General features: G+C 42.8%; 1 protein-coding gene across 1 annotated transcript; it reads right to left on the reverse strand.

Moving 5' to 3' along the window:
- Positions 1 to 5,216: 5,216 nt before the first annotated feature.
- On the reverse strand, positions 5,217 to 14,339 carry CDCA7 (cell division cycle associated 7). Its single transcript, XM_066553576.1, has 10 exons — positions 14,293 to 14,339; positions 12,671 to 12,790; positions 12,182 to 12,292; positions 10,524 to 10,775; positions 10,066 to 10,143; positions 9,200 to 9,391; positions 8,629 to 8,769; positions 8,065 to 8,214; positions 7,311 to 7,447; positions 5,217 to 7,001 (listed from the first exon to the last, which is right to left on the reverse strand). Exons 1-10 carry the CDS (start codon positions 14,311 to 14,313, stop codon positions 6,971 to 6,973), a joined length of 1,233 nt encoding a protein of 410 aa, XP_066409673.1. The 5' UTR covers positions 14,314 to 14,339; the 3' UTR covers positions 5,217 to 6,970.
- Positions 14,340 to 16,292: the final 1,953 nt, after the last annotated feature.

The following is a 16,292-nucleotide window of genomic DNA, read 5'->3' on the forward strand; positions in this document are numbered from 1 at the left end:
TCTACACAGGACCTCAGGACTTAGATCCACCTTAGCTGCTGCTTCACTTAACAACATTTCTACTTCAGGACCCTTAGCATTTGCTCCCATAAGGTTCCTCATACCCAGGTTTCTCTTGTGACAGATGTGAAGGAACCTCATTCTCGCCAACAATAGCTGAAAAATACCTGTGCTTCCAGAAAGGCTGTCAAACAAAGCATAACCTCCCTCATCTCACCACTGGGAGCTGACAGCAGCTGCTGAATGATCTTTGCAATGAAGAGCAACTACAAGACAGATTCTCTCCCCACTTTTTATTTTTGGTGCTCCATGTCCCAAAAGCACACTAATACAGCATTGCAGAGCTCAGTACAACTACAGGTAAAAGCACTAGCAGCATTAGTCTGACACCTCCAGTACCTCTTCTGGCTGCAGCAACTGGTTTCTGAGGGAAAAGGTCAACATGTTTAGGTTTGTAAACAGGTTTTCCATTTACAAAATCCACGTCTTCTTGCACATTATACAGCAAGCTGTGACTCACTGGGAGGTGCAAGGGAGCTCCAGCAAGGCCAGCTGTTGCACAGATATCAGGGAACTCCAAGTTATGGCAGGAACAACATTTCTTTGTGGATCCCAGTATGTAACAAGTAGAATGTGGTATCTGTACAGGGGAAAACAGAAGCTATATTTCAGCAGTCAGGCTTAATTAGCAACTTAGTTAAGCCTGACATCAGCCAAACTGTTCATCTCATTCATAACTTTTCTTCAGAACTGGAAAGAAAAATAGAAATCAAAAGCTAGACATGAGATTTTAGAAACTAGAAAAACAGATGGGGATAAAACCAATGGTACTTAAGAGATTACAATACTCTCAACTCCCATGCATCAGCTACAATGTAAAATATACTAACTAGTGAGTATGCCAAAGAAATAGTTTATTTCTTTGACATACTCAGTAGTAAGTATAATATGCACTATCTCTGTTTTTAAGGAGAAAGGGTGTGTGTCTTCAGCCTGTGCTACACACACCTGTGCTGTAGGTACCCAGAAAAAAAAAAGGCAAAATTCCTTGCTGTGGGTAAGTCTGCATGTCTTGATGAAAATTAATTGTACTCACATTAAGAACATTCAAGTGGTAATAATTTCCCAAAGCAGGCTTTAGCTATGTTAGAATGGGGGTTTGGTCTTACAACTACAGGAAAAGTGACTTGGTTGAGATCACACCAGCAGGTTCTGACAGAACCCTGAATCTGTATTCTGTATTGGGCACATAGATATCCTACACACAGGTATATTTTTATTTACTGGAGGTGCTTTTCAGAGCTTTGTAATACCAATGCTGTTTTTTAGCCACACCAACTATTTAAAAACTATAAGTTACTTCTCCCAGAAAAAAATCTAGGATTACATCAAAGCATTTCAGTTCCTCACAACAAAACTCTGTGCTTAGTTTCCAATACTAAAATTGTAACATCACAACTTTTTCATAAGAATTAAATGGAAAGAGAAATAAAGGGGGAAGAAAAAGCTTTAGAGTGTTAACTCTCCACGGCAGGAGGAAGCCAGCATGGGCATTGAGCTCAGCACACTCATTCCCTTCTCCCTGCTGAAAGGGACACAAAAAGAACTCTGGCTAAGCATTTATTTTTCTGCTAATGTGAAAGTTTTCTTTTAAAGAGGAAGCAGATTGAACAGAGCACGAGAAAAGAATTTGACTCTGGCTTATTTCCAAAGGGTTTTTTTTTTTTCCTGATGATTCACTGTTATCACTTGTATTCACATTACAACTAGCCTCAAAAAGAAATACCCAAAACCAAAACCAACCCAACACACCCAACAACAACAAAAAAAATACACAGCACAAAAGCACTAAGAAATAGAGTCTTTCCTACTGCTAAATTCTGCTAATAAGCTATATAAGAAGAGGATCATGTAAGATAAGAGTGCCTGTGTTCATTCACATTTGAGTAGGAACATTGCTAAGCCTCTATATCTGGAACTTTAGGGCACATCTAAAAATGGTGAATTTCCAAGGTGTTAAACAAAATGGTGGACACTGATTGGACTTATTTTACTTCAGCTATATAATAAAGTAGAAACCATCTAAATTTCTCCCAAGTCTAAAATGTTTAAATATTCATTATAGTCTTACCAGTCTTTCATTACTTTCAAACAGGAGTTTGATTGGCTATCCAGAGAGGAGACATAACTGCTAATTCCCTGAAAACAAACAATAACAATTTTTGTTCTTGGGAGACATCTCACCCTCACTCCTAGTGTCAGTCAGTTGTGAAGCTTATATAGCAATTCACAAACATACCACTTTTACATGGATATTCAAGCTAAAAGCAGGTAAGGGAAAGCCAAAAGGAGTGTTGGTAGGGTTGCTTTGTTATTGTGTATGTGATTAAAAGAGAGTGAGGATGGTTGCCATAGGCTTCTGTTATCTACACCTCTTGACACAACCTAGCACATAATTTCATTCTCTGTGCCTGCAGTTACATTAAGAGACAGGAAAGGATATAATGCTAGTTTGAGTCCAAACACAAATCTATAATTTCAGTAACATTTTATATCTGCTTTCAGGAATAGATATAAGTTTTGCCTGTGGATATATTCCAAGGGAAAGACTGTACCAGTAGATTTCAACACAGCTGGAGCTACACTTCAACTGACTTTTTTTCTAGCCCAAGTGATCAGTACAAAAACTACTGAAGTACTACTAACAGAGACAGATGCAATGCCTTCTTACCCCATCCTGACCATACCATGACTTCTGGTTTATTTTTTTCACATAACATAAATTTCTGCCATCCTTACAACAAGAGCTAGATCAATTCTAGCTGGATGAAAGCTTGTACCAAACAGCAACAAGAGCTGTTTTAATATGACTGCATCTCTATGCTCTAGACATATTTTCATACAGATTCAATATCCACAACTTCTTGTATCAGTCACAATAGGATTCCCAGTTCCCCTCTCACCTTCTATTTCCAGACTTCTACCTCTAACACTCATCATTACATTTTTGAGTTCAAACATACAATTCCCCTACCATTTTCCAGTTCCAAAGGGCTTGTGGGGTCTTTAGGAGACCAAGGCTTATTCTTTTGAAGAACACTGAGACACAGTCATGCAGGTGTAGTGCTGTCCTCTCTCTTTGGCATTTGCAGCCCAGACACTCGCATGTTATCTACAATGAAGCTCAGTGTTATCTGGGTGCTGGTGTTCAGGATCCCATAGACTGGCCAGCCTCTATTTGACAGTTCTAACTTTTTACTCACTTGCTTTAGAGGTAAAGAACCTCAAAGAACAGTAGGCAGTGTTTCCAAATCTCCCCACTAGCTCACGCCATTAGCCATGCAAAAGCTGCACTCCCAAAAGGCTGAAGAGAATAAACTGGATGATGCCAGCAGAGGTCAGTGGGTGACTCTTGGCAAAAGTTTCAGATAACAGTGTATTACAGATGGTTTCAAAGTCAGCTGAGTTCCCTCACCCTGAAACGCTTCAAGTCATTCTTTAACCAGACGCCACCATTTTGCTCTTTTTCATTTCATTTGCCTTCCTAAGCAAATGATGATGATGCTTTGGTATGTTGCCATCATGTCTGTGCTTTTCTCTTCAAAATGTATTTTTAGGTTGCTGGCAGTCAAAATAAAGGTGTATCAGCACATGAGGCTAGGAAGGAAGAGGGGTACTTTCCAAAGTTAATATTCCAATCCCTACACTAATATAACTGGTTAGGTAGCCAAGCATGCTGCTCTGCAATGTTTACTGTATGCTTCAGCCTGTGAAGCAACACTGCCATGCTGTTTTTTTAACTTACATATAATGAAAAAAAGTTTAATTGTTAAGGAAGACAAAAATTTTTTTCTCAAGACTTGAAGAGACCTAATGCTTCAATGTTTGGCCAAATTAAAAAGCAAATGGAATGGGGAAAAAGCAAACAACATATATATTAGTTGATACCAGCCTAAGAAAATCTTCTGGTAATTAGGAATTTATTACCAATTTAATCAGTATGTAATATAAAGTCATTCTAAATTATTATATATCAGGTTAAAAAAGTTTTTTCAGACCTATGCACAAGATCACCTGGCTCTAAAGCTGAGTAGTGAGGGAATGTCAACTCATGCAGCCTTTTTCAATTATAAATCAGTAGTCATTCTACCTCACACATGAGCTTTATTCTTTTGTTCTTCCTTACACAGTGATACTCTCTTTCCATGCATCTTTGGTTTTTAAAGCTGACAGGACCTTTTCCTCTCCAGTTTCCTAAACTGCTGCTCATTCACTGCACTTATAAATTGTGAGCTCGTAAAAACTGTATTTCAGGTCCACATCAACAGCACTTTTAAGTAACTGTGGTAGAGGGGCCTGGGGAAAGTGGGGTATTGAGACACCTCAAAATCATCACATTAGACAAACTAACATCCTCCACAATTCATAAATATGAATTTATTCTCACATCACGAGCAGTGTGATGACAGGCACATCTAAAGATAGCTTTTAGGTGAGAGTAACAAGGTGAGGATTTTACCAGTAAAGAGTATCTGGGACAGCTCAGTCACTCTGCTGGATCACTTCTTTTCCATTTCTTCTCACTACAGAAGGTTACAGCTTTTTGTGTAACCTTCTGTCACAGCCTCATGCAACTCCTGTCTCTAGACCCAGGGCACAAGAGCAGCACAAGTGTCTTCACTATCAGAATGCAATCAAGGCCCCTCAGGGAATTTTCTGCTCCAAGAAAGAGCTCCTGAGAGGCTATTTAAGAGCTTGTTCGTAAAAGAATAAATAAATAAATAAATTTAAATGGCACACACATTACTCCAACTCATGTCCAAAATTTGATGCTCATCCTTGTCAACTCAGGATCTAGGCATCTGGTTTAAAAACAAGTAGAGAAAAAGCAGAAGAGTAAAGCACACAGCACATCAACCTAGAGTCTCTGTTAAGCCTGAACTAATCACTCTGTATTCTGACCATCACCATTTAGTCACCAGGTACTGAACAATTCACTCCAAGCAGCATGAATATCAGAGCAAGCCTGATTCAGGAACACAGAGCCAGAGATAAGATGGCAGAGTCCCACTGATCCCCCAGGTATCATGGGAACAACCAAGTCCTTTACTTTGCAGTATAAGTTCACCTGAAAGTGGTAAAAGAGAAGTACAGCTCTAACAGGCTTTTTAAAACCAGTTCAGAGACAAAAATATTCTAAAATTGAAATTTTTTATTTTCAAAATAAAGAATTTTGTACAGAACAGTGTAGATCTGAGGAAATCTAAATACAGCAGTCTCTGTAATATAACACAAGGGTCTGCTTTTAGCACAGTACTTTCACACTCTAGCAATCAGAAGGCAAGCCAAGCAATTAGGAGGAAAAAAAAAACCCAACCACTTTTATCTGTCAGAACAAGTATTTCTAAAATGAGTTCCTTCTTCACAAAATGTACCTAGAGGGAAGAGCACTCTCCACACCTCAGATTGCACAGCTATTCACACTATAAAAACAGACAAAGAGAGGACAAGAGATTTTCAATAGGAGAGATGATTTATGAAACAGAACTGCAAGTCTGAGACATAAATATCTGTTGTTTCTAAATTCCTCTCTCTTCCCCTGCCACACATACTGATGCAATTCCCAGAAAGGTACGAACTATGGATCATTTTGTATACACAGTGCAAATACTGCACAGGCACAGAAGTATAAACCCAAGGTGATTCTTCTACTGTTCAACTGTACATTATTTATAGCATTACATTCTAAACCTTATACAAAGCTTACACAGTAGTTTCCATAACAAAACTAAGCACATTTACACAGTTTATGGTTCTCTGGATACAACTTGCATGGCACCTTCTTTTTTACAACAGAGTACAGGAGACCTCTATGTGCTCAGCGTATCAGAATTCTTCAGCTCCGTTTCTGCTGTACTTACATTTCACAAATGTCATGTGAAAGAACCTTCCACAATCACAAAGAGTCAGATACAGAAACATTCATTGCCTGTTTTCCTGATAACCAAACTAAACAAGTTACCACCTTTCATCCACTCAAAGATGGCCAACAGCCACACGAACTGCCAACCCTCTACTTGACCAAGCCCTGGTCTGGAGGTATCCCTCTTCCCCAGGACCACTGCTGACTCTGCAAAGCAGTTCTGCAACTGCAGCAGGAACAGGGAAAAGAGAGTCCACCAAAACAGTAACTTACCACACGGAACATTCTGTTTTAGACAGTGGTCACTACACAATGTATACCAGTACATTCCCATCACTGTCACCAGTAGGCAATGCTAGTGCTGTGGAAGCTTTCAGCAGTGGCCTTCTCTCATCTGAGCACACAAAGTGCCACGTCAAACAGCATCTACTGCATTTTTTTAATTCAAAGAATCTCCCTTGAAATGGCCAGTGTGAACTTTTAGTACTCTATAAAACCAAACATTAGTGCTTGGAGACTGCTCAGCTGCGACTTACAGAGCTTCCTTTTTGAACTTAAGAACATGCTGTTGTTTCAGAGGATTCTACAATTCCATTTGATCATGAAGTGCCTTTATTGCAGAAGTTGGGTGCTTTGTTCTGTGGAGAAAACCACCCCAAGTTTTTCAGAGCATCTCAATCTTTTTGTAACCAATTTTGGAGGATAAGTAAACCTGCAGCATAGATTGCTGCATGAGTGAAACTGATGGCTTAAAGCCCCATCTCCTTTCAGGAAGAAAAAAAAGAAGTTAATATCATGAATAAAAGGACTGATGCTATCTGATTTGCAAAGTTGTCTGAAAACAACGGCCTGTGGGTGAAGACCTGCACTAAACAGCTTTCCCAAGTATGATTTATGCTGTAATAAATGAAAGGTTTTTATCCTTTTTTACCCAAAAGGAAAGGGAAGCAGAGAAGGCACTTTGTAATCTCATTTGATTAAACAATTCACTGCAGGCAATATTATTATGTTGGTGAAAGAATATGTAATTTAAAGGCAGTCACAGCTTCAGTCTTCCATTCCAAGTTCTTGTTTCAGACTGAAAGGCAAGTAAAAACATGAGTCAGCTTGCAGCAAAACACTGAAAACTCTTTGAACCAATTAGTGAAAACCCTGACAATACACACTGAGGTTGAGAGCTAAAAGGCAGAGTGAATATATCACTCGTTTCAGGTAAAATTCAGTGTTATCAGAAAAATCACAGGGCAAAATCTCAGATTCTGGAGGCAACACAGAGTAATCTTGAGATTTACCTGACGAACTAGGATGTGGACATCTTTTCCCTCCCACTTTTGAGATGCTTAACCCACTTAATGCAATCACATCACTGACACAATGGCACACTCACCTCTTTAAGTAGGCATGGACATTGTCAAAGCCGTGGTACTTGGCCAGATAGACCAGGACACCGGTGGCACATCGGCCATCTCGCTGCCTGCAGAAGCTACAGTTGCAGATTCCACGACATGGGGGGCACCTCCATGTCTATACAGAAGAGAGACAACAAGAAGCCCTTTTAGCTGAGATGCTATGCCAGATGTAACTCACACTCACTTAGGAGAGAGCCCTGCTACACACTGAGTTCTGCAGTGAACATCAGCACTGCATAAATTCGTCTAAACCAGTCCAAGAGTACCAATTCCTCAGTCTGTAGGGGATTAAGCTCTCCATTGCCTGCCTTGCACATAACTACAGGAAGCATTCCACTCTGTTTTAACTCCTACATCACAGCCCACAGCAGCAGCACTGTCCACAATACAGTTCCTTTTCCCTAAGGCATTAAGCACTAATGCAGAGATAAAGAGAACACTATTTTGATACTCAAACACAAGAACATTTTTGCCGCTGCTCTGTTCTCATACTTGCCTCCTGCAATTAAAACTACAGAAGTAGTAAATACAACAAGTTCTACACAACACAGTTCTGTGATAAATACAACAAGTTCTACACAATGCAGTTCTGTGATTCAGGGTGAATCACATGCCACAAGTGCATGATGTATTACAGCACTGTAAGCAGTTGTCAAAACCACTGCTGCATGTGACCAACAGCCCTGTCTGTGGAAGTCAAGCACCAAAAGCCAGCACTGAGCACTGTCCTACCGGGTCCAGCAGTGCTGCTCTGACATCCTCCCCGTATCTGTTGCGGAGGCAGGGCCCGCAGAACTGGCCCCGCACTCCCACGCACTCAGGGTTACGACAATTTGTCTTGGTGTCTATGGTTTTCTGGCGACACTGATGACAGGTGGATCCCTAGAACACAAAAAAACAAACGAGACATTTAAGATGGCATTTTAGATAGGGGGAAAAAAAGCATTGAAAAAAATCTCTTTAGCAGCTATCAGTGCTTATCCTGAAACAGAAAGCCACTTTGCAAGTTTGAACCAAGACTGTTTTGACATTGCATCTTCAGTGTCTGGTAATCACTTAGGTATTACAGTTGTTCCAGAGTGAAACCAAGCTAATTGGCTTGGTAAGGGCCATTCTACAAATTCAGGCAAAAATAAGAAAGGACAGTTCAAGATCCCAGACATATTTCTCCCAAAAATCACATCCTTTCTCTCAGTGAGAGGGAGCACAACCTATTTGATGCTAAAACACAAACACAGAATAACAAAAAAAATTACTTCACTAAGTACACATTTCACAAAGCTGGAATATACTTACCAAGGCCCTGTTATATACTTTTTCACTTGCAGATCCACAGATATTATCCAGCTCTTCTGCTGTTATGTCCTCAACTGGGCGCACAACATGTGGAAAAGCCATAGCACCACGGTGACCCCTCCTGGGAGTACGGGCTTCATGCTGAACAGCAAAGACACAATACTTGCAGTATTAGTTTCAGCAAAAACTCTACAAAAGCAAGGATCTTCATAGCAATGCTGAAGTCTCAAACACCCACTGTATATTTAAGCAAGATGTAACAAAACTTCGTACAGACACACGATATGGATGAAGCTTTAGCACCTTTACTTGATCTGTCCCCCTCAGGGTGCAGTGGTGCTACTGGTCTTGCTTCACTCCTGCTAGAGTGCAAGAGGAAGTGGTTTTTCAAGGACAAGGAAGGGGAAATGGAGAGCATATATAAAATGCCCTTTTTTTTTTTTTTTTAAATTCTTCTAAGGCCATAGCATACTGATAAACCTCATCAACTCTCTATGAATTGCTATTTTCTTGAAGGGAAAACTTCATACAAAACCACCCTCACCCTAGGAGAACTAGATCTTCATCATACCTCCAGGTATTCATCAGACATCTTTCTTCTTCTCACCAAGATATACGGGTCATCTTCTTCCTCTTCTGGTGCAACAGTAGGAGGGCCTTCAATCAAGGACCTGGACCTTGTGTGAGGCCGAGAACTCCGGTCTGGGTTCCTCCTCAAGGCACATTTGGGCAGTGAACGCCTTGGAAGTCGCTTTGGTCCCTGCTAATGTTTAAAAGCCCCTAATGAAACAGGTGACAACACAGATAGTTCCTGACCCTACACTTAATTCCTCCCCTAAAGATGCCTTCCTCTCATCTTTTCCAAAGACATGTCTATCCCTGTCCCAGTCAGAAAACCAAAGGTAAGAAGATCCTAAGCAGGTTCATGTTAGGGATTCTGCTAGTCACTGAGAAAGAGCCAAAAGCAGCAGAACCCGTGTCTGTGAGGAGCTGTGATTTCCAGGGTTGTTCTAATCTTCACCCAAATTACAAATACATCAACAGTAAAATTCATTACACTGCTGATTCACAACCCAACCTTCTTAAAAGTTGGGCTTAATGCCAGGTGTTTTTCAAGGCTCCAGACTCACAGAATATTCAGGTCTGAGCTGCCCTCCCTTATCTCCAGCCTTTGTATAAACACATATTTACACAGCACCTCGTTTGGTTTTACTGGCCCATGGAGACACTTAACCTTTATAAATTAATCCGTTCTGCTTTGTACCATGGCAAATCAAAAGAGAATTACACAATTAGGATACCCATTTTAGGAAGCAATAAAATTCTAACTGGACTTTGATTCTGCACAGTTTATTACGTTTTTACATTGAGAATCCTGCTTTGTAATATATTTGACTCTTAGAAATCTGAATGCAAATCCAGTAAGTTTATACTCACATGACTGACAGCTGGCAACGATTTTCTCCCACCAAAGATACCAGAAACATTTTGCAACTCAGCCATTAGTTTTGCAAGCTAACAAGAGAGAGAAAAATGAAGCAGAGCTTTAAAAGGGTATTTATGTGCTATTACAGACTACTAGGGCAATTGGCTAAAAGTACAATTACTTATAGGAAATGCAGTCATTCTTCAACTCTTTGCATTTATGTCTTATTTATGTTTTAGTGACTGCAAGTAATTTGGAAATGCTCAAAACTTATTATGTCGTTAGGCTTGCAGCCTACGGATTTTCATATGCCAGTAAATATAAAGTATCAGATTTATATTTTAGGAATGCAAATTCATTTCAATGCATTCACATGATTCCCATTACAGTGAATTTAAACAGAGGTCCCCCAAGAGTCGAAAAGGGTGGAGGGAAAGGGCCAGTCCACAGGAAGACATAGAGTACTTGCCATTGCTTTGTTTTCCTTTATGTTTAAAGCTCTTTTTTCTAAAAACATAGCACCATTTTCTTCAGTGTCAGAGTCTGAATCTAGAGCAGGCATTGGTGTTTCAGGAACAGGTTCCATGCCACCCTTCCTCCTCTCTGATCTTCGAGGTGGAAACTTCATGGCTACTTTCAGAGGAACAGAGCATTTCTGCCCTCTCTGATCGATCTCACTTTCAGCACTTGCATCATTCTCATCTGAATCTGATTCCAATTTCTGTTAACAAACCAAAATGGAAGCATGTAAATCCAGGGGAGTTGCTCTGCAGTTAAATACAGTGGACAACATTTTGTCTAGGAGTAGTTTAAGAGGCTACCTTGCTGAAATCCAGACACCCAGTCCTAGTGTATTTTGGAGTGGGAGGAAAGGAGAGGGGATACAGGGATAAAAACCTCTCAGGGAGACCCACATAGTTGTGCCAAACACACCAGAAAAGAGAGAAAAGTATTTGCAGCAGTATTAGCTCTCACTTGTAGGTCTAATAGCAAAAACAGTTTGTGTGTATGATATGAGAAAGAGAACTGCCTTTAAAGGGCTCCATTTTGCTACATATAGCATTTGGCTGTAAAAAAGCCACTATGCAGTTCTCTGCACAAGGTCAAACTCAATTCTGTAAGCTGTCAAGTACAGTCATCTCACCACATCAATGACAAAAAAAGGACACTTCCTTCTAGAGCCAACCAATGAAATAATTATGAATAAAATCCCAGTCTTTTCTGATCTTCAAATTCTGATGTTTTGCTTACAAATTTCCCAAGAACCAATGGTTCAGTGAGGACATAATTTAGTTAAAAGCTCATTATGCAATGGGCTTTGATTTTTCTTTTTAGACACAACAAGACAGTCTTTGATCAGCAGTAAGAATGGACATCAAATGGCCATTTTTATTTACAGGGTTTTAATTAAGCAGGTATGTGATTCTGGTTGTACATTATGTGTAGTTACTGACTTTTTTTGTATTTATCTACTCCAGCTTTGTCTCCTACTTACCCTCTTTACAATTGTGTTTTAACTCAGGTGTAATTTCTTCCAATTAGCCATTTTTCTTTTCTAGTCATTTCTCAGCATCTGCTGAAGTTATGATGAACCTGGTTTTGCCAAATGTGGTACTACTTCAGTTTCTCTTCTGAATCCAACTATTGATCTTTTTAAGCAATAAAACGGATGTCAGGGAAAAGCAGGAAGGCAGATTTCACTACCTATGACTATTTCTCTACTGCTGACAGATGCTCAGCATTCCCTGTTATGCTGCCAGAGTGGAGGTCAAGACACTGCATGTCAAGACACACAGGAATTTTTCTGAGGCTTGCTGGAGTCCATGGGCTAGCCTAACATTTCATATTGAGGAAACCAGAAATGTTAGGCTTCAACAGAGCAACATCCAGCAAGGACAGGTATAAGCGGTATATTTCAAAATACATATGGCATGTTTTTAAATCTCCATTTCTTGAGTGCTTTTCATGGAGACAAAAAGAAAACTAAACTTTGGTGGCTTGGACTGTCTACTAAATGAAATGATGCTTCCTTCTGAAACAGTGAACTTCGAGCTGAAGCTAGCATTATTCTCCAATTAAGAATGTGTAAGAATTTAAATAATAGCAAACAAAAATCAACTGTCTTACCAATGCATCTTGAACTTCATTTTCTGAAAAGCCACAGAAAGATTCATCATCAGAGGCTTCATGAAATATTTTTGCCAGTTCTTCATTAATATCGGACCTAAATTTGCATTTCTACAAAAAGAACATATCCTTTAAGTTGTACAGAAAATTTTTAACATTTATACGTGCTGTACAAGCAAATAGCTTTTTAATAAAGAAAAAAAAGTTAAGGCATTTCACAAGGGGTTTTGGAACCACAGCTGTAAATTACCAGGTACATCAGGTTAGGTGACATACCAAAGGCCAGAATTGATAGCTAATCTATTTCCAAAAATTACCATCTAAAAGCACATGTAAAGAGTGAAAAGAAATTACAGCATATAGCACAGGTTTATAACTACTATACAAAAACATAAGCAGAGCAAGTAGTCTTACATTATTAGCTCTACATTTTTGCAATCTTTACTAGTCCAGCACATATTATCTTATTTGTTCTTGTACTGTACTTACTGTATTTGCAAAATTATCAGAACCAAAACTGTCACAACTGTCATCAGAGGATGAGGATGTTTCCATGGGAATCAGTTTCGTATTTCGAAAGGTTGTGAAGTTTCTCCTTCCAGAACGACGCTACAAAAGGACAACAGCAACACCATTAAGAAGAGACCTACTGCAGCACAGTAGCTTTTTAAAATATCTTTGTACTGAAGCTTAGGAAGTTTGAACATTTTAGGATGTTTAGCAACCTTGAATGCAAGTCAGAAAACAAGCATCAGTTTTGAAATAAATCTCTACTTTAGGAATGATAATAGTTTTTACTCTGATACAGTTCTGATCATTGTTGCAGATGAATTTCATTCAGTATTTAAGAATACTCTTTTTATGCACACAGGCAAGTGGAAATAAACATATAAATCATGCCATTCCCCAGTCATCATAGCCAGTGATGGAAAAAGGGCAAGTACACGAAAAGTACCTAGAAATCTACTTTGACTCACTTATTACTTGCACTTTGAGGCAAACACTAAAATACTCTGCAGCTCTTAAGGAAGGGCCAAAGAATCCTACCCACAGATTTGAAACAACCGTTCTACACAAAGCAGCTTGCTGGTTTGTTCATTTTGCCACCGATTTACAAGACTTTATTTTGTGGGCTTCAGGTTTTCCTTTCCCAGGAGATGTTTCTAGTGGTAGTGACCCATTTTATCCCCCGCGGCTGGCTGGCAGCGAGGCCGGGGAGCAGCACCCACACTGAGGTACTGCCGGGTTATGAGCGGGGGAGCTTCACGGGCCCACCGGCCGGGCCGAACGCCCGACACACGGAGTTGAGCAGCAGCTGCCCGGGCCAACCTGGAGCCCTCCGTCCCCTCCTCAGCACCGCTCGGCTTGCGGCTTTTCGCTCCACAGTTCCGCCGAGCACCGAAGTGCGGCCCGGCCACCCCAGACACAAAAGAGGCGGGTTTTGGTGCCGCCCGCCGCGGCTGAGGGTGCGCGCAGCCGGGGCCAGTGCGCGGTCCGGCCGCTCCGGGGGGGCCTCAGGCGCGGAGCAGCCCGGCCCGGGTGCCCCGGGCTAGCCAGGGGCGGCAAACACACCCGTCCCGGCCAGCGCCGCTTCTGCCTCCCGCTAAAATGGTGCCGCCCCGCACACACGCGGCCGGGCCCACCCCTATGCTCCTTCCGCCCGTCCCGTCCGTGCCGCGCGGGGCCGCTCCCCGCAACACCGCCCCACCACCGGCCAGCGCCCTCGGCGAGGCGGGGGCGATGGGCGCATGGCTCCCGGCCGCCAGCCCCCCGCCGAGCGCGGCTCTCAAGCCGAGTTCCCCACTCCACTAAGGCGGGCAAGGGCAGCGCCACGCACGTGCGACCCGAGCACCGCGGCGGGGCAGGAGACCCGGAGCTGCGGGTCCGAGTGGTGGGGCTTCCCCGACGTCGCTCTCCTTGGGGTGCCCAACCTAAAGACACCCCCCCCCCACCCACCGGCCTTCTGCAGCGCAGCTCAGTCCGGCTTGCCCAGGTTCGCAAGACCCCGGAGCGCCACGGGAGCGGCGGCGAGCACCACAGCCTCCTCCCCTCTCCGCAGCAGCAGCGACCTCTCCCGCGGCCTTACGGCGAGCCCGGCGGGCAGCGCTCACCTGCGGGCGCAGCGGGGCCATGCTGGCGGCGGCGGCGAGCGCTGGAACTGAAGGTTCGCGCCAAAGCGGAGGGACCGCGGGAGGCGGGGCCGGCGGCGCCTTTCCCGCGTTGCCGCCCGCGTCCTGGCAGATGCAGCGCACACCCCGCGGGGTCAGGCACCCGGCGGACTCCCTGCGCCCGCCAGCCCACCTCTGCTAAGGAGCTCGTCAGGTCTCCCGCGATGTCCCCGAAGGGGCCGCTGCGGAGGTCCCATTTTTTTTAATATTCGCCGTGTAGGCTTTGTGGAGCTGCAAGGGCCTGGCCCTGTGGCGCGAAAAGCTCCCGGGCGGAACGTGGCGGGACTCGGCTGCAGAAGGGGGGCGGGGGCCGCGCCCGTGGCCGCTCGTGCCTAGCCGGGGCCAGCTGGGGGAAGCCTCCGCCGTTCCTAGCTCTCCTTTTTTTTGTTTTAAGTAATTTATATGCCAAATAAAATAAACTGAAAAAAACTCCCTAAACCTGCCAGTTTTCAAGGGCAGTGTGGCTTCTCCACGAAATAAAGCCGAGGGTCTGTGTGCTGTGTCAGAACAGCCGCCCGCAGCGCGCAGGCTGCCCAGAGCCCCCCGAGGAATGGGGGATCACTCACCAGGGCCCCACGGATCAGCGTCAGGAGTGAGACTCTGGGTGACGCCTCTGCTCCTCGGGTAACAGCAGTTCACCAGAATTTTACAAAGAAGTTGGCTGCCTTGCCCTCAGCAATCACAATACCATTTGAAGACAGGCCAGGAGAAAATAGATCAGTCATTTTAAACCATTTTTGGTAACATGTATAATAGCACATTAAATCAAGTACAGCCGTTAAACGCAGCAAAATAACTGCTACGTGGTATTTGGCAGCAGTAGTAACGGGAGAAGCCCTAAAGAAGCTGTATGGGATTTGTGGCCCTGGTGTTTGCTATAATCCTCTGTTTATGCTGCGGTTTGAGCAGGGCCGATACCAGTGCAACTGTTGCAGCTCAGCATTTCCAGGTGCCTCCCTGGCAGCAGGCGAGTCCCGCTGCCATCAGCAGGAGGGAGGAGGCCGCGGGCCCGTGCAAACCTGTGCCCCTGTAAGGCAAACCAGGAATCATCTCTGAGCCAAAGCCTGTAAATAGCCTACGGCACAATAGGGTACAAGAGCCCTCACGGAGGTGTTCTATTTTCTGTGGGCATTATTCTTCCTGCGCGTGCTGCAATCTGTCGTGTAAAAGAATCTCCATTTTAAATAAGCCCATAATTACACACTTACCTGCACTGCTGGCTTCTCAGCACACACAAAAGCAGATGAACTAAACCAGTTCTCCAGAGACCAGACCACACTCCATTCCTCTAAATCCCCATTAGTGGAGGATTGCCACCCACCTGGCTTCCAGACAAGACAGCTTGTTTTTTGAATTTTGATGTACTTTTACTTCTTTCAGAAAAAGAAATCTACAAATACTAGTTTACTTACATGGAAGAAGAGATTCAGTTTATGAACAGTAAAAGCCCTTAATATCTTGAATCAAAATTATCAGAATTTTACTAGAGAAGTAGCCAACCTTCACAGCTTTCAAAAGCATCATATGAAATGTTATGGAGTGTTGATGACACTAGCTAAAGCAGAACTTCAGTCTGCAGTTACTTGTCCATTTAATGCTTAATGCAAACAGCATTCTTCAAATTTTCAAACTACATATGTAGTCAAATGGCTTTCAGATTAATAGGCCAGAGCAGAGACTTTGTGGGGAATCCAGACAGGACATTTCATGAACTGTATTGTCAGGGTTTTTTTTTTAATATGGGAAAAATAATTATTTTATTGAAAATTGTGTACATCACTTCACATATTTTACAGATGACTGGGGAGAAGAGCTCAGGACAGGGAAAAGAGAAATGGGTATGTGAAGGGCAGAGGCTTCCCTTCCTACAGCACACAGCAAGGGTACCAGAAAATGAAGGTCTGTAACTCAGGAGATGGTTGTCATGACCTGCAACACTCTGA

This window comes from Molothrus aeneus, chromosome 7 (assembly GCF_037042795.1).
Source record: "Molothrus aeneus isolate 106 chromosome 7, BPBGC_Maene_1.0, whole genome shotgun sequence".
Lineage (NCBI taxonomy): Eukaryota > Metazoa > Chordata > Aves > Passeriformes > Icteridae > Molothrus > Molothrus aeneus.